Source organism: Podarcis liolepis (genome assembly GCF_965112155.1).
Source record: "Podarcis liolepis genome assembly, chromosome: 10".
Lineage (NCBI taxonomy): Eukaryota > Metazoa > Chordata > Lepidosauria > Squamata > Lacertidae > Podarcis > Podarcis liolepis.
In genome coordinates, this window is record NC_139562.1 from 20,459,521 (window position 1) to 20,484,961 (window position 25,441).

The window sequence follows — 25,441 nt, forward strand, 5'->3', positions numbered from 1 at the left end:
CCTTATATAGTGTCTGCAGAGGCCCTCTGGCAAGATTACATAGTCTTTGATACAGATGTTAGTGATGTCATTCAGAGTTCAGCCCAAGGCTGTCTTTGAAGTGAGCTAGTTCCTTTGTTCTCATGCTTCTTATCTCTGCCGCTGGCTAAGCCATTACTTTATGCTGGCTATGCGTAGATCATAGCATATAAGATTAATACCTAAGAATAACAGTTAAGTTTAAACAGGAGCACCACCATCTGGTGCCTCTTCCCTGGCACTACACATTCCTCCTCTGGTCACTGCTATGGATGAACAACTTGGAGTATTGAAATCAACATTAAAAGTCCCAGTTGTGTTGAAATTTAACAATCTTAGTAAGTTAGTTTTAACACTCAAGTGTCTTCTGGAAATACCAACAGCAGACCCACCAAGTGTCCCTATTTTCCAGGGACACCCCTAATTTAGAGAAGCAGTCGCAGTTTCTGATTTGATCCCAGAATATCCCGCTTTTCCTTAGGATGTTCCTATTTTCATTGGAGAAATGTTGGAGATTATGGAGTTATCCAACCCTTGAGCTGTCTGAAAGCAATCCTGTATAGGGAAGTTTTTTAAATGTTTAATGTTTACTACTACTATTACAACATTGCTTTCCACCCATCACATATGTAGGTGAAAAACATATTTATGAATGTGTGTGTGTGTGTGTGTGTGTTCAAACCATATGACGTTTGTCTAAGTGTTGTAGAGGGGCATGTTTCAAAGAGAATTGACCTGATTTTTGTAAGATATCCAGAACTTAGTTTCCAGCTTGGTGTAATCTAGTTCTGCAACTGTGATATATTTTAATTGTTTTCATTGTTATTATTGTTAATGAAAAATCTGTTTTGCAGTTATTCAGTTAATAGTGTTTGCTTGGGGAATCTCTTACACCTGTTTAAGAAACATACATATTTTCAATCTGTAATTAATTGATCACACTGATTTGTATGGGATATCTTTTGCTTAGCTTCTGCTATTGATCATTTATGTGGTTTATGTCTTACCCTTCCTTACAAGGTGCTCAAGGTGGGAGATAGGCTAGGCTAAGAGATAGGGACTAGGCCAGTGTTATCAAGTGAGCTTCATAGCTGAGTGCAGATTTGAACCTGAGTCTGACCAGCACTAATCCAGCATTCTAACTTCTACGAATATTCAGATTTTTTCCTCATTTCTAATGACAGTAGCATTTTATATAGTGACAGTTAGTCTCTCAAATTATACAGCACATCCCTAATGACATATTTATATTTTTTCATTTCAATAGTCCTTTTTTTTTACTCTTGCAGGCATTTGGGCAGTCATTCTCCGTACACCGCAAAGTAGCTGAAGATGGTGAGACACGTGAGGAGACACTCCTCCAGGAGTCTGCATCCAAGGAAGCCTATTACCTAGGGAAGATTTTGGAAATGCAGAATGAATTGAAACAAAGTAGGGCTGTTGTTACCAACGTTCAGGCAGAGAATGAACGACTGACGGCGATTGTGCACGACTTAAAAGAGGTAAATCCGGTTAAAAAGTGGTGTGAGATGTAGACTGGATTCTAATTACAGTTTGTTTAAAATGTAGCATTGTATTTCCATTTTTAGGCCAATTAAAAGTAGTCACAGGTTTGTTTAGATTCCATCTGAATGAAGACAATGCTATGCCAAACTAGATCAATTCATGACTTAATCTCTTTAAGCAGAATACCACAACATTTTAGCAATAAGCAGATAGGTAAAGGACCCTTTGGATGGTTAAGTCCAGTCAAAGGTGACTATGGGGTGCAGCGCTCATCTCACTTTTCAGGCCGAGAGGGCCAGCATTTGTCCACAGACAGCTTTCCGGGTCATGTGGCCAGCATGACTAAACTGTTTCTGGCACAACGGGACACTGTGACAAGTGGCTGAGCGCACAGAAACATCGTTTTACCTTTCCGCCGCAGCAATACCTATTTATCTACTTGCACTGGAGTGCTTTCAAACTGCTGGGTTGGCAGAAGCTGGGACAGAGCAATGGACCACCATTGAGCGGATTCAAAATACCAACCTTCTGATCAGCAAGCCCAAGAGGCTCAGTGGTTTGGACCACAGTGCCACCTGTTTCCCTGTTAATAAGCAGATAATAAAAGCACACACAAAGGATTTCCCCTCTCCCCTACGTTGGTCATGTGCTGTCCCTCTGGTTTAGACAGGTGGTCAGTCCCTTTACCCTAGTGGAAGAGAACAAAGATGAATCAAGTCTCCAGACAATCAAGGCCATGTCTGCTGTTTGGTTTTGCAGAGAGCAGAGTCAAATACTCATGGTGGTACTTGCAGGTTTTCTTTATGCTTTCTGTGTGTGCTTGTCCACTTCCTTGGTGCTCTGATCTGGGTCCAGTCCAGGCTCATTTTTATAGGCAACCCATCACACACATTGACCAGTATAAGGGTGTATAAAGATCAGCAGCAATTTCCTCTAGCAGCAGTTCTCACAAGTGTCTTTGTACATGAAGTGGCTGTGTAGGTGTGGCCAACCTGGATGCCCGAGACATGACAATAGACACACTTTTTCATTTTCCATGTTACAACAAGCATACAAATTATTTGCACAATAGCTAAATCATCCAAGTTGTGGTTAGTTTCCTCTTTTCCAAGATGTATTAGACTTCTGCTTCATCATAGCTTTAATCTAAATCCCAGCCTTGCAGGTGTTTTTTGAGAAATAAATAGATGTTGGAAATTCCAGTCATGAAACATCTAGTTTGGTCCTCAAAAATGGTTGAGATCAAGTCCATTTTTATGTTATGCTAGCCCTTGCATTGAGAGCAAAATCAGAACCTGTGGCCTATCACTCGAGTCACCGCTTATGCTCCCACAATTGGAAGCATTTCAGACAATCAAGCGCAGAATCCTAGATGTTGAATTCCAAACCCTTTGCAGTGCAGCCAACAAAACCTGTTCCCTATTGGGGTTGGGAATTCCACCCTCATTTGGCCAGGACACTCCATATTTACACCAGCTTTATGATCCCCACCTACACAGAGCTCTTTCCCTCGCAATATTTAATGTTTTACCATCTGCAGTTTTGCAAGGTAGATTCTTGAAAATCCCATAATCTGAAAGATACTGCCGTTGTGGCACAAAACAGATCAAAACCATCACACACGTTTTGTTTTATTTTATTGTCCATTTTATGCAAAAATATATTTTTGGCCCTCTTATTGAAGGATGGGATTTATTGCACTGATTCTTCCAGAGTGTCTCATCTGCTGAACAATTGTAGTAATGACATTGTGGAGAATGTGACATGATTTTTGAGCGATGCTATGAAATTTCCTCATGATGTCTGGCCAGTTTTATCCTAAAGTATCTCCTACTATGTTTTGTTAACTGTGCTGTGTTCTGGTCCATGTATATGATGCACTTTTTTATACCAATAAAGGAGGTTGGTTGGTTGGTTGGTTATGCTAGCCCCTGTTCTTTCTCAGATCAGAATTCTTCTATAGTCAAATGTTTATTTTCTTCAGAAATATTTTTTTCACCAGAAAATTCAGTGCCTCATCTGCATTGAGTGTTTTTCTCAAAGTGCCTTAAGCAGTTAGTTCTTTAACATATTGGTCGCATCATTTCTTGCAGTTTAGGAAGCTGCATTTTCTCCCTCAAAGGTCAATTAACTTAGCTGGAAGCCTTCCTGCCTACTTGCTTTTAATGAATGATCCTTTGTTTATTGGCTCTTTATTGCCAGAAGTAATCCTTGGGATTTTCTGTAGATTGGTGAGTTGAGATTGCCTATGTATGCTAAGCAAAGAGCGTGCAGATTTTTATCATGGCACACACAGGGGGCTCTGTATCTCAAGAGCTTACACTGTTTCACATGAGATCCTAAAGAAAGTGCCTTTTAGTGTTTTTGCTCTGCTGTTTGTAAATATTGTGAATGCAGGGCACACTGCTGAAAGTAAATTAAATGGGCATTCTTAGTAATTCAGACTTTCCATTCTCATTATAGATAAACTATGGAAATCTGCCATTTTGTGCAGACACCAGAGATGTGCTGCTGCAAAAACTACTGCATCCAAACCCTGTTTGGAGACAGGTGGCAGGGGCTTATGATGGGAAGTTTTCCTTCTGCACATTCTTTTCTCACCCACCCTAGAATGTTTAGTTCAATTGAGTTCATGAAACATCGTACCCTGACCTGTTCTTAATGCATGGTTGACCACATCTACGGAATGTGCTAGTTATTGCTATATCAATCACCAGTAATAGTTTAAAGGAGGTTTTCACGCCTGTCCAATTCTGCCAACACACTATCTACAATGCACATACACCCTGCCTCACACGTGCATGGCCAGTCGCCAACATACACATGCACAGCAAACATATCCCAGTGCAACACTGTAAACAAATGCACATGGACATGTTGGCACTCCAAGGGCATGCTGATTGCAGTTCTCACACATACCTTGTACTCACTGGCAGCATGGTAGAGCAATGCCAAGGTGTATAGCCCACTGCTCCTGGTCTGTGTTTGGAATCCCTTTTTTTAGGTTTTATACCCAGCCCCAATAACATGTTACTTACCAGAGCATGTGGTGACCTAGCAATATTCCCTCATAGCCAGCTAGAATAGTGTTGTAAACAAAATCTGCCCTTATTCCCTTATGGGGTATACAAGAGTCCTTATAGAGTCCTTTGTACGTTCTCTATCGGTCGGAGAAAATAGCAGAGGACAACCAGAGAATACTGAGAAGCAAAGCAGCTCGTAAGCCTGGTCTTTATTGAACTGTTGCAACAGGGTGCTCCCCTCACACGCAGGACAGGAGGAGGACCCAGAACAAAGGTGTGCCTCCCCTTATATAGACATTTTGAAATTCCCTGCCCTGGAGCTCAAGACCACCCCCAGAAACATCATACATACAGAAGGGGTGTAGCCCAAAACCACCCCCCAGATACATCATCCCTACATCATAGAAAAGGCGGTCCACAACAGAAATCTGAGTGCTTTGTTTATCTCCTGTCTGCCAGGTTATTTGATAATGCCTTATCTGATTGCCTTTCCTGGTAGTCTGGCCATTCCTTTGAGATGGTAATCACTTAATTCCTGAGACAATAGGAAGGTTCCCTCACCCTCTCCCTCCTTACAGAGGAACATTTGGTCAGTTTGGGAGTCAAAATGGTTTCAGGACTGTATTCCTTTACTGCTCCAGACACGTTGTTTATATATTTCTGTACGTGTTTGCTTGGTACATTTCTGAACATTTGTTACATATCTAAGACCTTAAAATTCTCATAACAATAGTTAGAACCAGTGTGATTTGATACTTAAGGTTCTCTCAAAGACCCCCCCAATGGGAAAATGGACCATTCACATCTCCTCCAGCTTTCTGCTACAGCTTTATGCTCCCCTACTTTTGTTCATAAATCCTTCCCCAGTTGCCTAGTGTGAGTATAAATCACTTCCAGGTGACCAGGCAAGAAAACTTTTCTATATTGGTAGAAAGTTGTTTATTTTTCTTTATGTTTTTAATGTTTAATATTTAAGCCACCCAGAGAGGCTGGGGCAACCCAGTCAGATGGGCAAGGTACAAATAAAATAATCATCATCACCATCCTCTAATCCTTAGAGTTTGCCGTAATCATATTTGTCGGCAAGTAAATTAATTTAGTGTTTTTGTGATATAGTAATTGCAGGATAATTTTTGTTGCAAAGTTGCAGTAGTAGGAGACCTGCAGCAAATGCTGGTAAATCATGGGTTGTAAATCAGAGCCAAGCCTGCCCTGCTGTTTATCAAGAACCTACATCAGGCTGTAAAGTTTGCAAAAAGTGTCTCTTCAGCTGTTAATAGCAAGTACAAAAGCTGCCAGTAATTGACTTATCCACCTCAGTGTTTGAGCAGTCTGGAATTGACATAAGTTATTTTTAACCAGCAAATCAATACACAAAAAGGCGGATCAGCACTCATCTTTCTCAGTAGTGCTCTCTCATCTGTATAAATCTAGATGGTTCAGTCATTAGTTATTACATTGGGTGAATTCTAGTAACTTTAAGATGAAAGTTTGTGAGTCGGAGTGTGCTGTGAAGTTAGGTAAATTATTCTGTGCTCAAAGCAACATTGGAAGCACAAGCAAGACATAAATTGTAAAGGATTTCTCTCATTTGACTGAATCTCCACCCATAAAGCTATTTTTGATTGAGCAACTTGCCACACCAGTCACATACTAAGAGCATATAGTATAAACCATAAGTGGGGTAGAGCACCTAATTTTAAGTTATGACATTATTATATCTTGGTTTTTTTCATTTATTCGTTGAATTGGTCCATTGTTTTTTCCTTGTGTTAACTGTACTTCTTGACATGCATCTTTAATAAATCTGTCTTCTTATTTTTTAAAAAAAATATTGTGACTGTCTTAAGAAAAAACTGCTCCTTTTTCCTTTATGGAGTATCCAAGAGCCCATATAGAGTCCCTATGTAGGTTCTCTATCAGGAGAAAATAACAGAGGCCAACCAGAGAGTATTGAGAAGCAAAGCAGCTAGTAAGCATGATTTTTATTGAACTATTGCAACAGGGTCCTGCCACGCAGGGAGGGAGGAGAGGAACCCAGAACATCGGTGTGCAAGCTCTTATATAGACTTTTGAAATTGCCTACCCTGTAGTTCACGACCACCCCCAAAAACATCATACATACATCACAGAAAGAAGTGGTCCCCAGCAGAAATTTGAGTGTGTTGCTTCTGTCTGCCAGGATACCTGATAATGCCTTATCTGATTGCCTTTTCTGGGTAGCCTGGCCATTCCTTTGAGATGGTAAATACTTAGTTCCTGAATCTATTACGCATATTGATAGTGTGCTCAGTGTTAAGTTGTGGGTGAACATATCAGACGACGCAGCAATTTCTCCAAAGCAGCTCTTTATTTGTAAGCTGGAACAGAACAGAACTGAACTGAACTGAACAGCAAACAGCTCAGCCGGCCTGCTTTTATAGGCAGCCGGCTGTCAACATTGTAACAACAACAACCCAGGGTTTCCTGCCTAAATTAACTGACATGCACCTGAGTGAAAACTATATACACGATACTCCTGGTGGCCAGGGTGAGAACTTTAATACATAACACTCAGCTTAACAGATACTTGCCAGACTGTATTTACAGGGAAGTGTAAACCCCTACAGTCCAAAGACAAATTGAAAGCTTTCCACATTTCCTTCCTCCTCTCAGATAAATATTTGAGATCAATTTGGGAGAGTCAAAATGGCTTAAGGATTGTTCTTCTGTACTATTTCAGACACGTTTGTATGCTTATGTATGTGTTTGCCTTGTACATTTATGAACATTTATTTTATATATATAAGGCCTTAGAATTCCCATAACAATGACAATATAAAACATGTCCAATTGTCTGTATTTCTTGGTATTTTAGAAAGCTGTTTTGAGCTTGTGATATAGTACCATATTTTTTGCTCCATAACACTCACTTTTTCCCTCCTAGAAAGTAAGGGGAAATGTCTGTGCGTGTTATGGAGCGAATGCCTACGGATGGCGGGGGGATCTGCTGCAGTCGTGAGCAGAGGATCCATGGTTCCCCTTCCTGCCCTCCTCCGTGGCTTGCTTTGAAACAGCAAAGCGGGAGAAGAGCTGCTGAGTGGGGAGGAGAGAGGGACAGAGAGCATGCTTGCTTTAAAGGAGCAAAGCGGGAGAGGAGAGGAGCCGCTTACACGAGTGTAAGCGGCTCCTGTCCGGTTGGCTTCTTTAAAGCAAGCAGGCTCTCTCTCCCTCTCTCCTCCCCACTCAGCTGGCTAAATAGCAGCAAAGTTTTTCAGCTCGCTAAGCCGGGGATGAGCGGGGAGGTGGGAGAGAAGCAGAGCCTGCTTACTTTAAAGGAGCAAAGCGGGAGAGGAGAGGAGCCTTCTCCTCTTATACCCCTTGCCTGCATTATTAGCAGCATCCTTCTCCATCCACCCCACGCGTGTTCCTTCTTCCCTTAAACCCCTCTTCTGCATTATTAGCAGCATCCTTCTCCACACACCCCACGCGTGCTCCTTGTCCCTTGGGTGCTTTTCCTTCCCTCCCCACTTAAAACGTGGTTACAAAGCACGGATCCACATGGATCCTCATGATTTTTGCACTGGGTCACCCCAAATTCACCATCAGATCACATAGCATGTCCATGGCTACAGCTTGCACCAAAAAAATCACGTACCCACTGTTGCCTGGGGCCGCAGTGGTGCAAAAACGTGCTTACAAAGCATGGATCCACATGGATCCTCAGGATTTTTGCACTGGGCTACCCCAAACTCACCGTCAGATCGCGTCTGTGGCCACAGCACAAACCACAAAAATCATACATCCACTGTTTCATTTAGAATATTTTTTTCTTGTTTTCCTCCTCTAAAAACTATGTGTGTGTTATAGTCGCGTGCGTGTTATAGAGCGAAAAATACGGTATATAGTGCTAAGACTCTTGTTCCTTTTTCTTCACTCCCTTGTTTGATTTCATTTGTTTTGGTGTAAAGCAAATATCCTGTTGGATTGCAGACCTCAGAACTATAACTTGTCTCAGAGAAGCTAATTGGACTGTTTGATCCCTAGAGGTTCTTTTGAATCCTTTATTTCTTGATTAGTTGGTCCCCCATTTCTGGCTTGTGATAGAAGCGAGGAACATATTAATGAGTAATTTAGATGTTGCTGTTTTGTTAAGATTTAGAGCTTGAGGAGGTAATGCATTCATTGAAATATGAAAAGGATGGAAGATGAACAGCTGCCTGTTGTTAATCTGAAATGTTGATTTGCAAACATCCAGATGTCATTGTGTCCATGTTTTGGGAATAATTACAATTTGAGGCAAACTACTGAAGGGACAGGTTATGTATGAATCCAGCGTCGTAAGTTTGTATACGTAAGCTTACATCCTTGAGCATGAAACAGATATTCCTGTTTCTGCACTCTTATCTTGGGGTAGAAAGGTCATCCCACTATAGGATTACTCCTGGTGCCATCTCTGGGCACGTGGGCTGACAGCCTGTCTTGCAAGGTCTTTGCGTCAGCGGGGTCAGGATATTTACAGTCTATAAGATCTGCCATGAATCCTTGAAGAAAGAATTTGGGAAGTTTGGGCCCCTGCTCGGGTGGCTGCACTTTAGGTTTGGGTAACCTGTCCCTTCATTACCCAATGCTTTTACATCTAATGTGATGGGGGGGGGGGAGTGCTAGGTGTTTTTTTTACCAGACCAGAATAATAATTATGTTACAGTACTGTTTTAATAAAATGTTCCAAATGAAGGAGTGAAATGTTGCCTAACATTTGGGAGCCAAACTAGATGTGGGACAGGAGATCTATGAATAGAATCACTCGCTTTTTTAAAAAAATAACATCAGAAAATGGTAACTAAAGGAGGGAGTAGTTTGGAATCACGCTACACTACTGGGGGAAGTAGGATAACTCTTTCGCCCTGCACCAGTTTTCCAACTGAACTTTGCCTCAAAGTTGCACTTGAGTGGTCTTGACTACTCCAGATTAAGACTAAAAGCTGTACCCTGGTAACTATGAATAATTTACACCAAATTAAGAGGAAAGTATGTTAATCTTCTAATTCAGTTGCTGGTTTTCCCTGAGATTCTGAGGGTCTTGCTGGTTTTCCCTGAGATTCTGGGTTGATTTTTGGTGCTCGAGGTCATTGGGGTTGGGGGAATTGGTCATCAAGGCGTTCTCAGCTAGGTCCAGTTCCTGCGCCCAGCTCATGGAATAATTTGGTCTTTCAAACTCAGTTTGTAAGTCTTTGCGTTGTAATGACCAATCCAGCACAGTAAGGGCAATTTCTTTTGGAGTGCTCTCGTGCTGTGGATTCTTACTCCCTTCTTAATAGGGGAAGTAATTGGTGGTTTTACTTTGCTTCCTTCGGGGCTCCCACTCCCCCTGAGGTGATATTGGTGCAATTCCCAGGTCCATATAGTTCTTTCTTGTAAGGACCATGTTGAGCATGGAAAAAGGTAATTGGGAGCAGTTTGCTGGAGTCTCTTAGTCCTGGGTTTTTTGGCTTCACTTGTCTCAATCACAAGATGGATTACCAAACTTAAAACCATGGAGAGACCTGGTCTGAACAAAGACATTGGATTCTTATCTCATTATACATGACTAAGCCATTTTTCACCTTCTCACCCCTTGCCTTTTCCTGTAAGACCTATTACAGTCGTTAAGAGTCATCAACAGGCTCATCTCAGCTATCTGCCAATCACCCATTCCCACCACCCTTCTGAGTAATACCCCTCCCCACCTTCTCACTATATAGAAGGATCTGGCAACTTCTGTTTCAGTGTATCTGAAGAAGTGTGCATGCACACGAAAGCTCATACCAAGAACTAACTTAGTTGGTCTTTAAGGTGCTACTAGAAGGAATTTTTTTATTTTGAAGATGGATTATGTTTATCTTCCAGTTTCCCACCTTCGAATGGTGGGGGGGGGGGGGTGTTTTACAAGCAAGGTTTTATGCTTGCCCCTTATCTCGGTGTGCCTCTAGGGTTTCTGCTCCCTTTTCTGTCTTTAGTTCTCAGCTTTAAGGCTTTCAACGCTCACCGCGGAAATATTTTTGGGAAGGGGAATAATTTCCCTCAGCCTTGACGATACAGCGGGTTCGTGCCTCCCTTCCATGGATGAAAGCTGTGCGTTAGTTGCAAAGACTGCAATCTATCTTCTTTAGCGTTCCTTGTTACGCTAAATTGAGTTGAGCCATAAAACAGTAGATAATAAAACAGTAAAACAATAAACCATTAGGCTTAAAGCAAAGGAAACAAAATGACAACTGAAAATATAAACATAGGGTCAGAAGATGGCTAAAACCTAATTAAAAGCTTAATTGAAGACGGGAGGTTCTGGCTAGGCTGCTACCTCCGTCGCCATTTGGGGGGGGGGGAATGGTATCTATATTTGTAATGTATTTTTGTCGGTGTTTGTCCTTCGATGCTATGGCCTGTCGGCTATGCAAATAAAGTCGATTGATTGATTGATTGATAGCTTATTTTGATTTAACCTTTATTTTAATTGATATAACATTGGTAGGAATATTTTAACCACAGAATTATTAATTTAGGTTTGGATGACTGGTAGCCTTTGGAGGGTTATGTTCATTTCCTTCCTTGTAATATCATTATATCTTTCTTTATTGAACAGTAGTAGAGAAAAATAACTTTATAACTATGATTTTTAAACTATTGTTTATGTAATCAATTATCTTTCTTTAGTTTATCTTTGATTTGTTACTTGCGTGCTTTGAAGTTTCAGTAAAGTTGTTAAATGGCTAAATTGGTCTTATTTCTGGGAAATGGGCACAGATTCCATTCTAAAAGCAGAAGATTATTGGTGGCCCATTGTGCCCATACAACAGATCAGTTCAGATGGCCAAAATTAGCTGTGAAAGAGCAAAGTAGATTTTGAACTATGCAAAGAGATATCCATTCTACTTGGAATCTTTCCTCATGTGAAATACCCATTCTTCCACTTCCTGTTTGGAGCTGCAGTAAGCCCAGCTGCTCAACTATCCTATAATTGTTGCTGAATAAGGTCTTATAGAAGGGCAAAACATACTGTGTAGAAGACAGATCCTCTAACCTCCTTCCCCTTCAATCTTATATCTTGAAAACCAGGTGTATAGTGTTAGTTGAACTAATTAACATTCCTATCATGGAAGATTTTCTGTTCATTAATTCTGTCTTCTAACCTGCAGGCACACCAGAATCTCCAGTGGCTGCTCTTTTTTTATTTTTTGCAAGCCCAGCAGCTGTTGTGCAGTTATCTGCCCAGATCAGATAAGTTTTAACGCATTGTCTACCATGCTTCACAAATCTGGATGGCTTCTAAAGTCCCCACTGTTCCTGTGTTTTGCTGGGGGTTTTATCCCTCTTTTGTTTGTTATGTATTTGACACAGAGCACCCCCTACACCAACCCCCTCCCATAGCAACTTCAGTGTACAGCAGCGGCGGAAAAGCTTTGCCCATGTTGTGAGCTGGCTTTATGCATCTGCTGAAAAAGTTACATTTGTATAGATGAGACAAAATCCACATGCTGTGCATGACTGCAAGAACGCATAACTGACTCGCTACGAGGTGACCTTACTCAGACAAAGTGTTTTCCTGTGTGGCTAACAGACACTGTGAGAACAAGCTTTCATTCTTACTTTATCATAATGCAATTTTCTTTATCATAATGCAGTTTCTTACTTTATCTTATTTGGTACATTAGAGTGAAAACAGGTTTTTACCAATTACCAACAAAGCAAGTGAAGTATTCATTGCTGCAACCTCTGCAAAACTATGTACAACAAGAATAGAGTATGGTGAAAAGCAGTGTTTTACTTCAGCACTTTACAGCTCTTACAGCAGCTCTTACATAGTTTCCTTATAGTGTCCACTAAAATGAGACCTTCTTCGTAAACCATTTCTGTGAATGGCATCCATGAAAAACATCCTTTGTGTTGGTTCCCACTGAACAAACACCACTTTGGCTTCTAGTTTGTTACTATTATACAACTCGCATAGTTTTTCATGAAACGGAAATAAAAATAAAGACTTTGCCTGTTTTTCTGGGACAGTTATGACAATATACCAAAGAGAAAATGATGTCCTAATGATAAAGGCAAAAGAGACAATGCTATGCATTACAATGTGTGCTTGGATTCCATTCTCCATGAAGATTATGCTTTATGACTTAATTCTCTCTTTGACTGAAACCCTAAAACTCTTTATCAATTTGGCACTTTCTTGATACTGCAAATAGGTTCTTGGCTCTCATCATCCAATCTAATAGTTTGTTCTGTGATTTCTCTCAGTACCCCTAAGTGAAAAATGGCAGTGATGAAAATGGCAGGAAGGTGGATAGTAAGAAACCCATGCACTCCACTTTAATGACTTTTTAAATGTATGATTCTGTGCCAGGCAAGCTGTTTACTTTTAGCCATTCTCAACAGCCAAATCCAGTCAGCATCCAGGAAGAGGACACAGGGTCATTCGGAGGTCAGACAGTGGTCTCACTCTTTCATTGTAATGGTCAAATCCACTGCTAAGCTTCAGGATTCAATGAGGTATTGGGTGACAAATGCTTCAGATATATATAGCTGCCTTTTGCAGCTTCCCTATTTGCTGGGTTGTTTTTTATAGAAAAACCAAGGTGACAATATTGTCATTGACATTGTTAAATTATTGTTTATCATATTTTAGTATGGTGCACCAACTTCTTATATAGATGGATGGCATCCAATATTAGCTAGAATAGACTCTTTGAAATAATTGATTTAAATGGGTGTATTCTGACTAATGTTCAATATCACCTACTTTCTGTTAGGCAATATCTTCCCAATCTTCTGACCCAAATAGATTAATTCCTGTTTCCACTAAAACACCAAAAGGGGTTCCCTTGTAGCACCCTGCTTGTGGTTAACGCTTAGCTGGAATGAAATATTCAACGCAGCAATAGAGAAATTAAAATAATAATTTATTTTTCAGACAAATAAATGATAGGCACAGTGGTATATGGTTACCAAAGCTCTGCCCCCTCCAGCCCTGGTGGCCAGCACTTAGATTTCCTCAGCCCAGCCCCCTTGCTCCTCCTTTGGCTGCCTCTGTCCAATCAGCCTGGTTGAAATTCCTATTGGCTGTTTGCTAGAACCAATCATAAAAGATACACCCATTTCCTATTACCTTTTATGGGAGACAAAGAGCTATATTTCCTTCTATCCATAAATGGCAGACAAGTAGCCATATATCTTACATTTGCCTCGACCAGGCACTTTAATTAACATTTCACCTTTTGCCCTATTGCCCTATTCACTGCAAAACAGATGGCTAAAACAGATGGTGCATGGTTTTTAATTTTTATCTTAAACAGAGATCTTGGGTTCACCTTCTCACACACCATTAATGAAATAAGAATCTAACATAAGAATCTAACATTTCTTACTTTCTAAATCCTTTGCATACTTACATTTAAGCCAATATATTTCATACATAACATAGATAGATTTTTAGAAGGAAAGGTCAATTCAAAGTAAAAAAGAACTTAATAAAAACAGCTTCCAGAAGCAACTTCTTCAATTTACAACTCCCTTTCAAGCCAGCTGCTGTTTCTATTAGCTCTTGCCCTTTAACCTTAGGAAGATGTGGCTCAAATCTAATGGGAGGCACATGGTAATACAATAAATTTTACTATTTACCAACTCTTAATTAGTGTTTTTGCAGCTTGATTGTATTCTGTAATTTGTATGGTCAGTGTGACCTTTTGCTCCCAGCCTGTAATTTCCTTTTACAGCCCTGAGGCACTGCTTATAGATCAGAGGGGCCCTGTTTAGGAAGATAAACATCTGCCAAAGCACCCAGCCAGCTGCTTTATGCCTGGTATGAAACAAGCATTTGCAAATATATATTTTTAAGCTCAATTTAAAATACAGATCTTGATCAGATGCCTCATAATACAGATCTTGATCAGATGCCTCACTCTAATGATCAATAATAATAATAATAATAATAATAATAATAATAATAATAAATGTCAGCAATAATTTTTCTCAAACATAACAACTTGGTCTCCAACAACTTCAGCAACCATTCCTTCATATTAAACAATAATATGTCTTTCCATCTTTGTCCACACAAGAGTCTTTTGAAAATTTATCCTGATTTTTAACTGGATAGTGTCTAACAAGTTGGTGTCTAACAAGTTCAATACTTTGGGTCCATTTCCTACTTTTGCCCCAAAAGTGATAATGAAGCCTCATTTCCACAGTTGACCAGTAGCCTGCCAAATTCTGAAGACATATTTGCTATCTGTGTAGATGTTAATGTCTTTGTAGCTAGGTGGCATGCCTTTGTTAGGGCGTTCAGTTCAGCTTTCTGTGCACTACAGCCAAGGTCCTGTGGTTCGGCTTTTAGAACTTTAAATTGGCCACAGTATATCAAGATTTTCTCATTCCATTTATAATTCTGGAGGACCCATTGACAAAAGGATTAGTTTTGGGTTATGTAGGACCGCATCAGTAAATCTTGTCTGGGTTTGTCCTGTAATTGTTCTATCTGGATCCCCGCCCCCCCGCCCTTCCATCCTAAGTAGAGGGAAACAAAGTTGCAGGATTAAGGCTTGTGCATCAATAAATAGATAAATTTTAGGCAGCTAACAAAATGGATCCACATTTTTTCAGTCTTTTTGCTGAAAAACCATGAGTGTGGTTTTGTAACAAGAAGACTATTACAATGTGGGACACTTTAAATGGGTGGCCCAAAACTTTGTTTGCCATTTCCACCAACTAGGCAGTGGCCTCTACAGCTCGCAGGCAGCCCCCTGCTCCTTTTGCTTCTGGGTCCATTTGGGCAGGAAAATATGCTATATAGGGTATTTTGAAGGATCCAGGGATTGAGTTAATATATCAGACCCTACTCTCCTGTCTTTCAAGGACAAAAAGAGTGAATATTTTAGGAAAAAATGGCTAACAATCTCCTTTCCCTTCCTCCCCCACAACAAACACTCTGTGATGTGAGTGGGGCTGAGAGACTTCAAAGAAGTGTGACTGGCCCAAGGTCACCCAGCAGCTGCATGTGGAGGACGCGAACCCGGTTACCCAGATTACGTGACTACCGCTCTTAACCACTACACCACACTGGCTCTCAAAGAGTGTTTGTGATGACCAGCTTGTTCTCTTGGCAGAACTCTATTAGCCTTTGCCCTGCTTCGCTTTGAACTCCAAGGCCAAACTTGCCAGTTGTTCTTATCTCTTGACTCCCTACTTTAGCATTCCAATCCCCTATAATGAGAAGAACATCCTTCTTTGGTGTCAATTCTATAAGGTGTTGTAAGTCTTCATAGAATTGGTCAATTTCAGTTTCTTCAGCACCAGTGGTTGGTGCATAAACTTGGATTACTGTGATGTTAAAAGGTCTACCTTGGATTCGTATCGAGATCATTCTATCATTTTTGAGATTGCATCCCAATACAGCTTTTGCCACTCTTTTGTTGACTATGAGGGCCACTCCATTTCTTTTACGGGATTCTTGCCCACAGTAGTATAGACATTTTAAATTGCCCACCTTGGAGTCCAAGAACACCCCCAGATACATCATATCTACATCACAGAAAGGGCGGGCTAAAGCAGAAATCTGAGTGGGTTCTTTACCTCATAATCTGAGTGGGTTGTTTACCTCCTGTCTGGCAAGTTACCTGTTAATGTTTACTGGATTGAAACCCTGGGGAGCCTGGCCAGTCTTTTGTAATGATAAGTACTTAGTTCCTGAGCCAGGTCACAGGCTCACCCCATTCATACACAGACATACCCTTAAGACAGGATTTGTGAAGGAAAAGACAATGGGGAGGCTCCTCCATTTGACCTTGCAGAGAAAACACCTGGTCAGCCTGGGAGTCAAAATGGCTCCATGGCTGCTCTCCTGTGCAGCTTCAGACATGTGGCCTATATATCTATGTATGTGTTTGCTTGGTACATTTATGAACCTTTATTATATACATAAGACCTTAATTTATTTATTTCACTATTATTTTGTATCTTTTTCTTCTTTTCATAATAATAATTGCATAAATCAAAACAAGAGAATAGACTCTGTCCTCAGGGATGAGACATGCAAGGGAAGGGAGTAGAGAGGGGGAAATGTAAATTGTTTTAATATCATATTTTAAATTGCTCTAAAGTGCCCTGAGACCTTATGGTGAAGGGAGGTTAATAAATCATATTATTATGAATATATGAATGAATAAGAGATGAGAGTTTTAGAATGTCAGACTGATGGGTGAGATTTTAGCAAGTATTTAAATCTGTTTAAGACCAAACTGATACAGCACTGGTGTTTCAACTGATTAGAAATTGTGCAAACTGGCAGCATCTTTTGGTGTCCGCCTGCTGTCTAATTTTAGTTTGTAAACTCATTGGGGCAGGGACCTTTCTGCTACACTCTAAGAGCCTCCATGTGTATTGACTTCACACATGACACTTAAAACATGTTGCTATTTATATGAGTCATCTGTGAACTGTCTTGATGATGTATCTAAGTTACTTTGAGCCCAGAAATCCACATCCATAATAATTCAGTCTGAAACAATAACATAATTACTGCAGGGCAGAGGAAACATTCAGATTTGAAGCAATTAATGTGATAATGATTTATCAGCATGAAACCATGAACATGCTTAATCCTAATGCCCTAATAAGTAGTTCCCAATGGGTGGTCTGCAGACCACAAGGCTCTGTGGCACCAGTCACATAACAAAAACTACTATAGAGATTTTCAAAAGTAGGGGGTCCATGGCTTGGCATTTGAAAAATAGTGTCCACAGTGTTTAGCTAATTGAGAACCACTTCCCTAATTCATTCACATCCTTTAAAGACTAAAAATATTGGGGTCTTCTAAAAGGGTGTAAGGTTCACAAAGTTAAAAAGATTTAAAGATATATTTATTGTTTTAAAAGCTTAAACATTCAATCAGGATGGACCATCAGATTACCATTGTTTTTACAAGGTGTGCTTGATGTTACCTTTCTTGTTTATCCAGAAACCTAGGGTAAACAGGTTAGAAGTGTCATAAACCCCTAGCTTAATTTACACCACAATAACATCTCTGTCTGACAGGAGGAAATCTGCTCCTTTAGGGCAAGTTAAGTTTTCATGGAAGGGTTTTCACAAGGTCAACCTCTGTAATGCCAACCACTATCAATTATTGCAGCCCAGGAGTCAGGAAGTCTGATATTTAAATTCATGTCACAAAGAAGAGTAAGCCAAAGAGAGCTACACTGTGCTACACTCCCAAATCCAGTTGTGAACAAAAGAAAAGGGTGCAATGTCCTGTCATGCTTACATCACTCTGGACAGCATTGGTGATACTTTGGAGCAGCAATATTTTGGCCTTTGAAAAATAGTTTATGCCCTTGCTGTCTTTGGAGTCTTCTTGTAGACTTCCCTGGACAGTGTCCTACTTGCTGTTGTTGGCTGTTTGCATGAAGCAAGAATGCATTTTTCTGTTGAGAAATAGGCCCACATATATCATTAGAAAAGAAGTAAGTTTTCTTCCAGTGTTTGTGCTTGATATTTTGCAAGAGGCTTTTACACTGGGACACAAATTGCTGGGCTCTGGAACTTGCATTCCTTTGTCAAGGTTGTTAGTAGTTATCTCTGCAGGACAGACTTCATTGCTCATTGTTCTGCTTTAAACCCTTAGAGGAGTGAAAGAACACTTAGTAATTGTATTTGATTCCATCCTTTATTCAGTAAATGAAAGTAATGAGATTCTAAAAACTGTGAGAAGGGGGAGGAGGTGATTTTTTTCAGCTCAAGAGAAAAGTTTAATCAGGGCTATATTGCTTGTTTTTCCTTCCACCTTTACTTATTTGTGGAGTTTGAGTGGCATTATAAATAGCAGGCATGTCTGCTTGAACAGATTTTTATGTATATGTTAAGTTTACCATTACTGGTTTGCTGGTGTTGTAAGAAAACAACTTTTCCCTTTTCCCTTATGGGTTGCTCAAGAGCCCATATAGAGTCTTTTTGTAGGTTCTCTATCAGTAGGAGAAAATAACAGAGGCCAGCCAGAGAATATTGAGAAGCAAAGCAGCTAGTAAGCCTGATCTTTATTAATTGTTGCAACAGAGTGCTCACAACCACACGCAGGAGGCAGGAGGGACCCAGAACAGTGGTGTGCAAACTCTTATATAGATATTTGAAATTGCCTCGCTCAAGACCCCCCCCCCCAATACATCATACATACATCACAGAAGGGGCGGTCTACAGCAGAAATCTGAATGTGTTGTTTTTCTCCTGTCTGCCAAGCTACCTTGAGGCATCTAATCATAGCCTGTATTTTTATCAAGGCTTATAGTTTGATTAGGGTCTGTATTTTAAAATGAGCTTAAAGATTTTCAAATGTTTATGCCAGGCAGAAGACCAACTGCCTAAGTACTTTGGCAAGATGTTTATCCTCCTGGACAAGGGGGCCCCCTGATTTATAGCAGAAAACAATTCTCAAAGTCGTAAAAAGGGAATTACATGCTGAGAGCAAGGTTACACAGACCCTACATAATTAATAGTTGGTAAACAGTAAAATAAAACCATGTGCCTTAAACTTGAGTCATATCTTCCTAAGGTTAAAGGCCAAGAGCAGATGGAAAAGAAAGCAACTGGCTGGAGGAGTGTAAATAGAAGGAGAGGCTTTTTTTCCTATTTTATTTTGAGGCTGTAAACTCTTCCTTCCTATTACTTTGAGAAGGCTTATTCTTCTAAAAAGCTATCTATGATAATGTATGAAATATACTGCCTTAAATGTAATTATGCAAAGGATCTAGAAAGAAAGAAATGTTAAATTCTTATTTCATAGAGTCATATTGCTGTAGGAGACCAGAGGGGCAGATGAGCCCAGCCCCCTGCCAGACAGGAGACGCCATCCAAGCAGTCCTGATATATGGTTGTCAGGCCATTGTTTAAAGACCTCCAAAAAGGAGATCTTTCATGATGATGCATGAGAATGTGAACCCAAGATCCCTGACATCTGTCTAAGATAAAAATTTAAAACTATTAACCATCTGTTTTGAAGGGCAATAGGGCAAGGAGGGCAAGAGGTGAGCTGGTAATTAAGGTTCCTTGTTGAGACAAATGTAAGATATATGACTACTTATTTGTCATTTATAGATAGAAGAATATATAGCTTTTTGTATCCCATAAAAGGCAATAGGAAATGGGTGTATCTTTTAGGATTGGTTATAGCAATCAGCCAATAGGAAATTCAACCAGGCTGATTGGACAGAGGCAGCCAAAGGAGGAGCAAGGGGCCTGGGCTGAGGGAATATAAGTGCTGGCCATAATGACAGGAGGCCAGGCCAGAGCTTGGTAACCATATACCACTGTGCCTCTCATTTATTTGTCTGACAAATAAATTATTATTTTAATTTCTCTATTGCTGCGTTGAATATTTCATTCCAGCTAAGCGTTAACCACAAGCAGGGTGCTACAACCTGATAATGGATCACAGATTGCATTACCTGGGCCATTTGGCCACTTTTTGTGATGATAACTACTTAATTACTGAATCCAGATCACAGGCTCACCCTATTCATACACAAACACACCCTTAAGACAGGATTTGTGAACAAAGAGACAATGGGGAAGCTTTTCCATTTCCTTCCTCGCAGAGAAATATTTGAGGTGGCTGAAAGAGTCAAAATGACTTGTTACGGCTAAAATCTGGGTGCAGGGCTACTCTGCCACCCAGCTCGTCGGACTAGGTCCGCAGGTCCATGCGGAAGAAAATGAGCTCAGCCGGAAGCAGGAGCAAACTGCAGAAGATCCAAGTTTATTGCGCAACAGGTTCAAGGCAAGATTGAACAGCGAGAAAGGGGTGACATGAACTTTTGAAATTTCCCTCCATATCCCAGAATACAGTGCAAAATACATCCCAGTTACATCATGAATACATTAAGAAGAGGTTGGGTTACACAGATTACATCATGAATACATTAGGAAGAGGTTGGGTTACACCGGATTAACACATGGAGGAGGGAGGGGGGAATATGCAGAGCTGGAGATATGCGCAGATAAGCACATCCTGAGAAGACAATGGTCTATGTATGCATAGTCTGTCACCTGGCATCGCCCGGAGGAAGGGCTTGGCAGAGCGATTTGACCAGATTAGGGTCTTGACACCTTGCTTGAGGGATTATGGAGGACAGGGGAGGTGTCATGGGGTCCTAGAGAAATTGAGCAAATTGGCACGTTGATTTTCTATGAATTTTATAGATTTTAGTCCCTTTTGACATTGACAATTGGAAATAAATGGATATATTGTAGCGAAGAAGGAGGTGAAGAAAACATGCCCCCCCTCCGTATCAGACTGTTTTCTTGTACTGTTTCCAGACATGTAGTTTATATATTTATGTATGTGTTTGCCTTGTACAGTTATGAACATTTATTTTTTATATATAAGACATTAAAATTCCTATAACACTGGAAATGAAACAATGACAATATATTTCATTTCTTTCTCCTTTTCAGAGCAATGAAATGGCAGAGCTGCAGAGAATTCGGATGAAAGATGAGATAAGAGAATACAAGTTCAGAGAGGCAAGACTCCTTCAGGACTATACAGAACTTGAAGAAGAAAACATTACATTGCAAAAGTTGGTTTCCACACTGAAACAGAACCAGGTGAGCACTAACTAGATTTTCAGAAATAGGTTGCAAAAGGAACAACACCAAGATCTGAATTACATACCATTTTTGAATACAGTATACATTCATTACCAGATAATGGGAGCAAGCAACAGAAGACACTGTTGAAGGAGGTTTGCCAGAAAACATGCTTTGCATGCAGAGGGCTCCAAGTTCAGTGCCTGGCATCTCTTGGTTTAAAAGGGCATTTATACAGTTGGGCTGGAAGCAACTTTATTTCTTAATTTTATTACCATACATTTGTATGGTCATAGTGCTGCTGCAAACCCACATTTGGCCAGCCTGCAACTCAGCGGTAAATTCTGACCCACCAGCTGAAGACCAGTAACTTAGTTGACCAGTGCCACAAAATCATGTTAATGGTTTAAAATATGGAATAAAATGTACTGTAAGTGGTGGATGCTGAACCCACAGAAAAGAGTAATCTGATTACTCTACATGATTAGGCCTGGAAACGATGCCTTATGAGGAACGGCTAAGGGAGCTGGACATGTTTAGCCTGGAGAAGAGGAGGTTAAGGGGTGATATGATAGCCATGTTCAAATATATAAAAGGATGTCACATAGAGGAGAGAGAAAAGTTGTTTTCTGCTGCTCCAGAGAAGCGGACACGGAGCAATGGATCCAAACTACAAGAAAGAAGATTCCACCTAAACATTAGGAAGAACTTCCTGACAGTAAGAGCTGTTCAACAGTGGAATTTGCTGCCAAGGAGTGTGGTGGAGTCTCCTTCTTTGGAGGTCTTTAAGCAGAGACTTGACAACCATGTGTCAGGAGTGCTCTGATGGTGTTTCCTGCTTGGCAGGGGGTTGGACTCGATGGCCCTTGTGGTCTCTTCCAACTCTATGATTCTATGATTCTATGGCAGACCAACACGGCTACCTATCTGTAACTATGATTCTATGATTAGATTGCAGTCTATCATGTGACAGCTCTGCTCCATTAAGAGATTTTAAAATGCCATGAGTTGTGAGCTGGGTGTATAGTGGTGCATTTTGCTAAATGTTTTGATGTCAATTTAGCAGTTGCTAGCTCCAGCCCACCACTACCCCTTTGTGAAGCATTATTAAGCCTTAGGGTCAGGCTCTGAAGATGGGTGGGGAGTTGGCTGCCAAGCCAATTGGGCCAGAAGCTTATGCAGGGTCCAAAGAAGGAAGCAGTTGTTTGTGAGAGAACATTTCCAAAACTGAAGGGAGTCTCAGAAGCAATCTGTGATATTGCATGCTTGTGGGTCTGATGTTCAAAGCAATAAAGTCAAAATCCCATTGGGGACTCGCAAGCACTTACACTTGCCTAAAATAGCTCTTTGGAACCCAGACTATATTTAGAAGTAATTGCTATCCAACATTATTCTACCCTATAAACACAAATAGCAGATTGTAAGCAGAGGCTGTGTTTCATTTTCTTTCTTTCTTTTTGTAAAAATGGACAATTTCTAATCACTTTTGTTTTTTTGTTATGCAGAAAATTGCTCCCATTTTCAGCAAAAAAAATTCACTGCTAATTATACCATAGATAAAGAGCTGATTAACTTCTGAGATTGCTCATTATATAGAAATTGTGTTACTTGAATAGTATATAAATATATGCTGTATCTTTAACAAAGGAATTAATTTATGTTTCTGCTGCTTGCAAAGAGCCAACTGTCTCTCATTATAAATGAATATTTGAAGAGATGTTCTCTTTATGTGCCAGTATAGTAAAACACTGGTTCTCTTTCTCTTGCATTCTGGGAACTTTTCTTAGCTTCCTTTCCTTGGCTTCTGAAAAGACTAAAGTCTTGCTTATAATCTTTCTCTGCTTCTCTCCTTCATGCACACTGTGTAAAGCCGTCCCAGGCACCCAAATCCCTAAATTCCATTCCTTACATTCCATTCTGTTTTACTCAGTTCACCTTAAGTTCACAATGATCTGTTATTCTTCAATGTATAATTAATTATGTGATTTTATATTATGATCATAACATTAGTAATTGCTTTAGTCATATTATAATCAATCTTTAGTTGTAAGTGGATTAGGAGCTTTCATACCTGTCTAAGGTCCAGCTCTCTTTTACCCTTTGATGTATTAGAGATTAATGAACTTATGTAAGCCCGCCTTATACTTATGTTACCCAATCAGGAGGGAGTCTCTTTGTCTCTGTATTGACCAATCAGCCACTAGCACACCGGTGGCAATGCTTTTTAATATTGAATAAAAGAGAGACGCGTGGGTTTTTTAGAGAGACTCAGAAGACGCTCTCTGAACACCATCTCCTTGTCTGTCTTGATTCATCATCCCAACAAATATTGATCAGCTTGACTAGTGATTTTGGACATGTAGTTTCCAGGGAACATTTATATATTTCTATGCCATCTTTCAAACCTTTACCTTCTCACAATTTTATTTTGCTGTGTCTGCTTTTATTCATAACATTTTATTTAACCAATTTTTTTATTTAATCATTCTTAACATACGCAAAAAGATGATTGACAAAATAAGTCATATGTATGTCTCAATTAGTATTTTCATTAAAACCTTTTGCTCAGTTGCTTTTGTTACACCATTTTCCTTAAAAAAACAACAACAATTTACCTGATGTGTTTTTGAGCGATTTTCTCTCTCAGTGTTCCCTGAATTCATGTTTTTATGTAGTGAACATATATTTTTCATTTGTGTCTTTAAAGTTAAAAAAAAATGGTTATAGAGTCATAGTATCATAGAATTGTAGAGATGGAAGGGACTAGGACGGTCATCCAGTCTAACCCCCAGCAATGCAGGAATCGTTTTGCCCAACGTTGGGCTTTGAAACCCACAAATCTGAGATTAAGAGTCTCATGCTCTACGGATGTGCGTTAATACATTTTTTCATATATGTCTGTAAGCCTTGGGCTAAGCAATATGTATAAGCACCTGTGATGGGATGATGAGCTGCTTGTGCGTAAAATTGTAGTCCCTCAGAGTTTGTTCAAGCCCACAAACCTCTGTCTGTGACAGAGCCCCTCAGACATGGCTGCTCTAGTCACTTGCAGATTCCGACAGTGGTTGCTTTCGGAATCGCTTCCAGCATAAAAGCTCCTTAACGGAAACACGTCTTCTGGACTCGCGGCGTGACAGTTTCCGGCGAGGAGTGGGTCTCCCTATGGGAGGTTCAGAAACCTCCCCACTGTTCTCGCTGGACGTATCCCTGAGCCCTCCCTCTTGCTCGCTTTCCCTCAGAGACCTACCTCTCCCCCTGCTGGTTCCTGCTTCAGCTGCTGGGTCTCTCCCAGCCTCCGTGAGCCCTTCCACCACCTGTTCCTCCGATGGCAGTTCCCTGACAGCACCTAAAACATCTTGGATTTTCTGTTAAATTACAAAAAAATACTTTGTCACATTTGATGGTACAAAATCAATACATTTTAGTTAAGAGGTAAATTTCATGAAATATGCCTGATTGAATGGAAGTTTTCTATGCATAACTATTGTATAAAGCGAAGCCTTGCTTCTTTCCTATTGCATTCTTGGAAGTTTTGCTTATAATCTTTTCTCTCCTTGCTACAAAGTGTGTAAGGCATCAAGGCCACATACCAAAGATCTTTCCTCATGTGCTCAGTTCAAGAAGTTCATGTTTACCCATTCCCAATGATATTCATTATGTTATGATAAATCATTAGTAATTGCTTTAAGTCATGCTATAATCAATCTCTAGTTTTAATTTGATAAGGAGCTGTCATAACTGTCTGAGCTCTAGCTCTTTCTTAGCCTTTGATGTATTGAAGATTAATATACTTATATAATCCCTCCTTGTAATTATACTATCCAATGAGTTTCTTTGTCTTCGTATCAACCAATCAGCCACTAGCACACCGTGGCAATGCTTGTTAATATTCAATAAAAGACAGCTCCCGGGGTTTCCCCGAGGCAGAGTTGCTTTCATGACACCTGCTGCTTGTCTCTCTGACTCTCATTCCAACACCTGATAATATTTATTCTGAAAAACTGTTAACCTCCCCCTGACTTGGTTTGCACTACATAATCATCATTATGAAAGATGTAACATATAACAAACGAATTACAATGGTTTCAGGGCATCTTTCTACTGACCAGTTTATATAGTCAGTAGAATCTGAGTCCTTTCTCCATCCAACAATTTTAAGTACGTATGTTCAGTCTTTCTTTTCTCTCTCTCTCTCTCTCTCTCTCTCTTTTTTTGTGTACCTTAGTTTAACAGATGCAGCAAATGGCAGGTTGTTTGTAAATCCAACTTTTAGTATTTTGAATGTTCTTTATCTTACCTAATTC

The 25,441-nt window shown here is 40.1% G+C and overlaps 1 protein-coding gene and 1 long non-coding RNA gene across 22 annotated transcripts in view; one reads left to right on the plus strand and one right to left on the minus strand.

Moving 5' to 3' along the window:
• The window catches only part of BICD1 (BICD cargo adaptor 1), a 129,288-nt gene that overhangs the window by 54,768 nt on the left and 49,079 nt on the right, over window positions 1-25,441 (plus strand). For all 21 annotated transcript variants that reach the window (XR_014516289.1, XR_014516290.1, XR_014516291.1 and 18 more), the window contains exons 3-4: window positions 1,308-1,520; window positions 21,003-21,155. Coding sequence is in view for 14 of the 21 variants with exons in the window: in XM_083461936.1 (XP_083318062.1) it covers window positions 1,308-1,520; window positions 21,003-21,155 (366 nt within the window). In the remaining 7 variants the exon portion in view is untranslated. The remainder of the gene's footprint in view (window positions 1-1,307; window positions 1,521-21,002; window positions 21,156-25,441) is intronic.
• LOC310687254 lies at window positions 23,849-25,426 on the minus strand. Its single transcript, XR_014516337.1, has 2 exons — window positions 24,484-25,426; window positions 23,849-24,070 (listed from the first exon to the last, which is right to left on the minus strand). It is a non-coding gene; the product is annotated as an uncharacterized lncRNA (long non-coding RNA).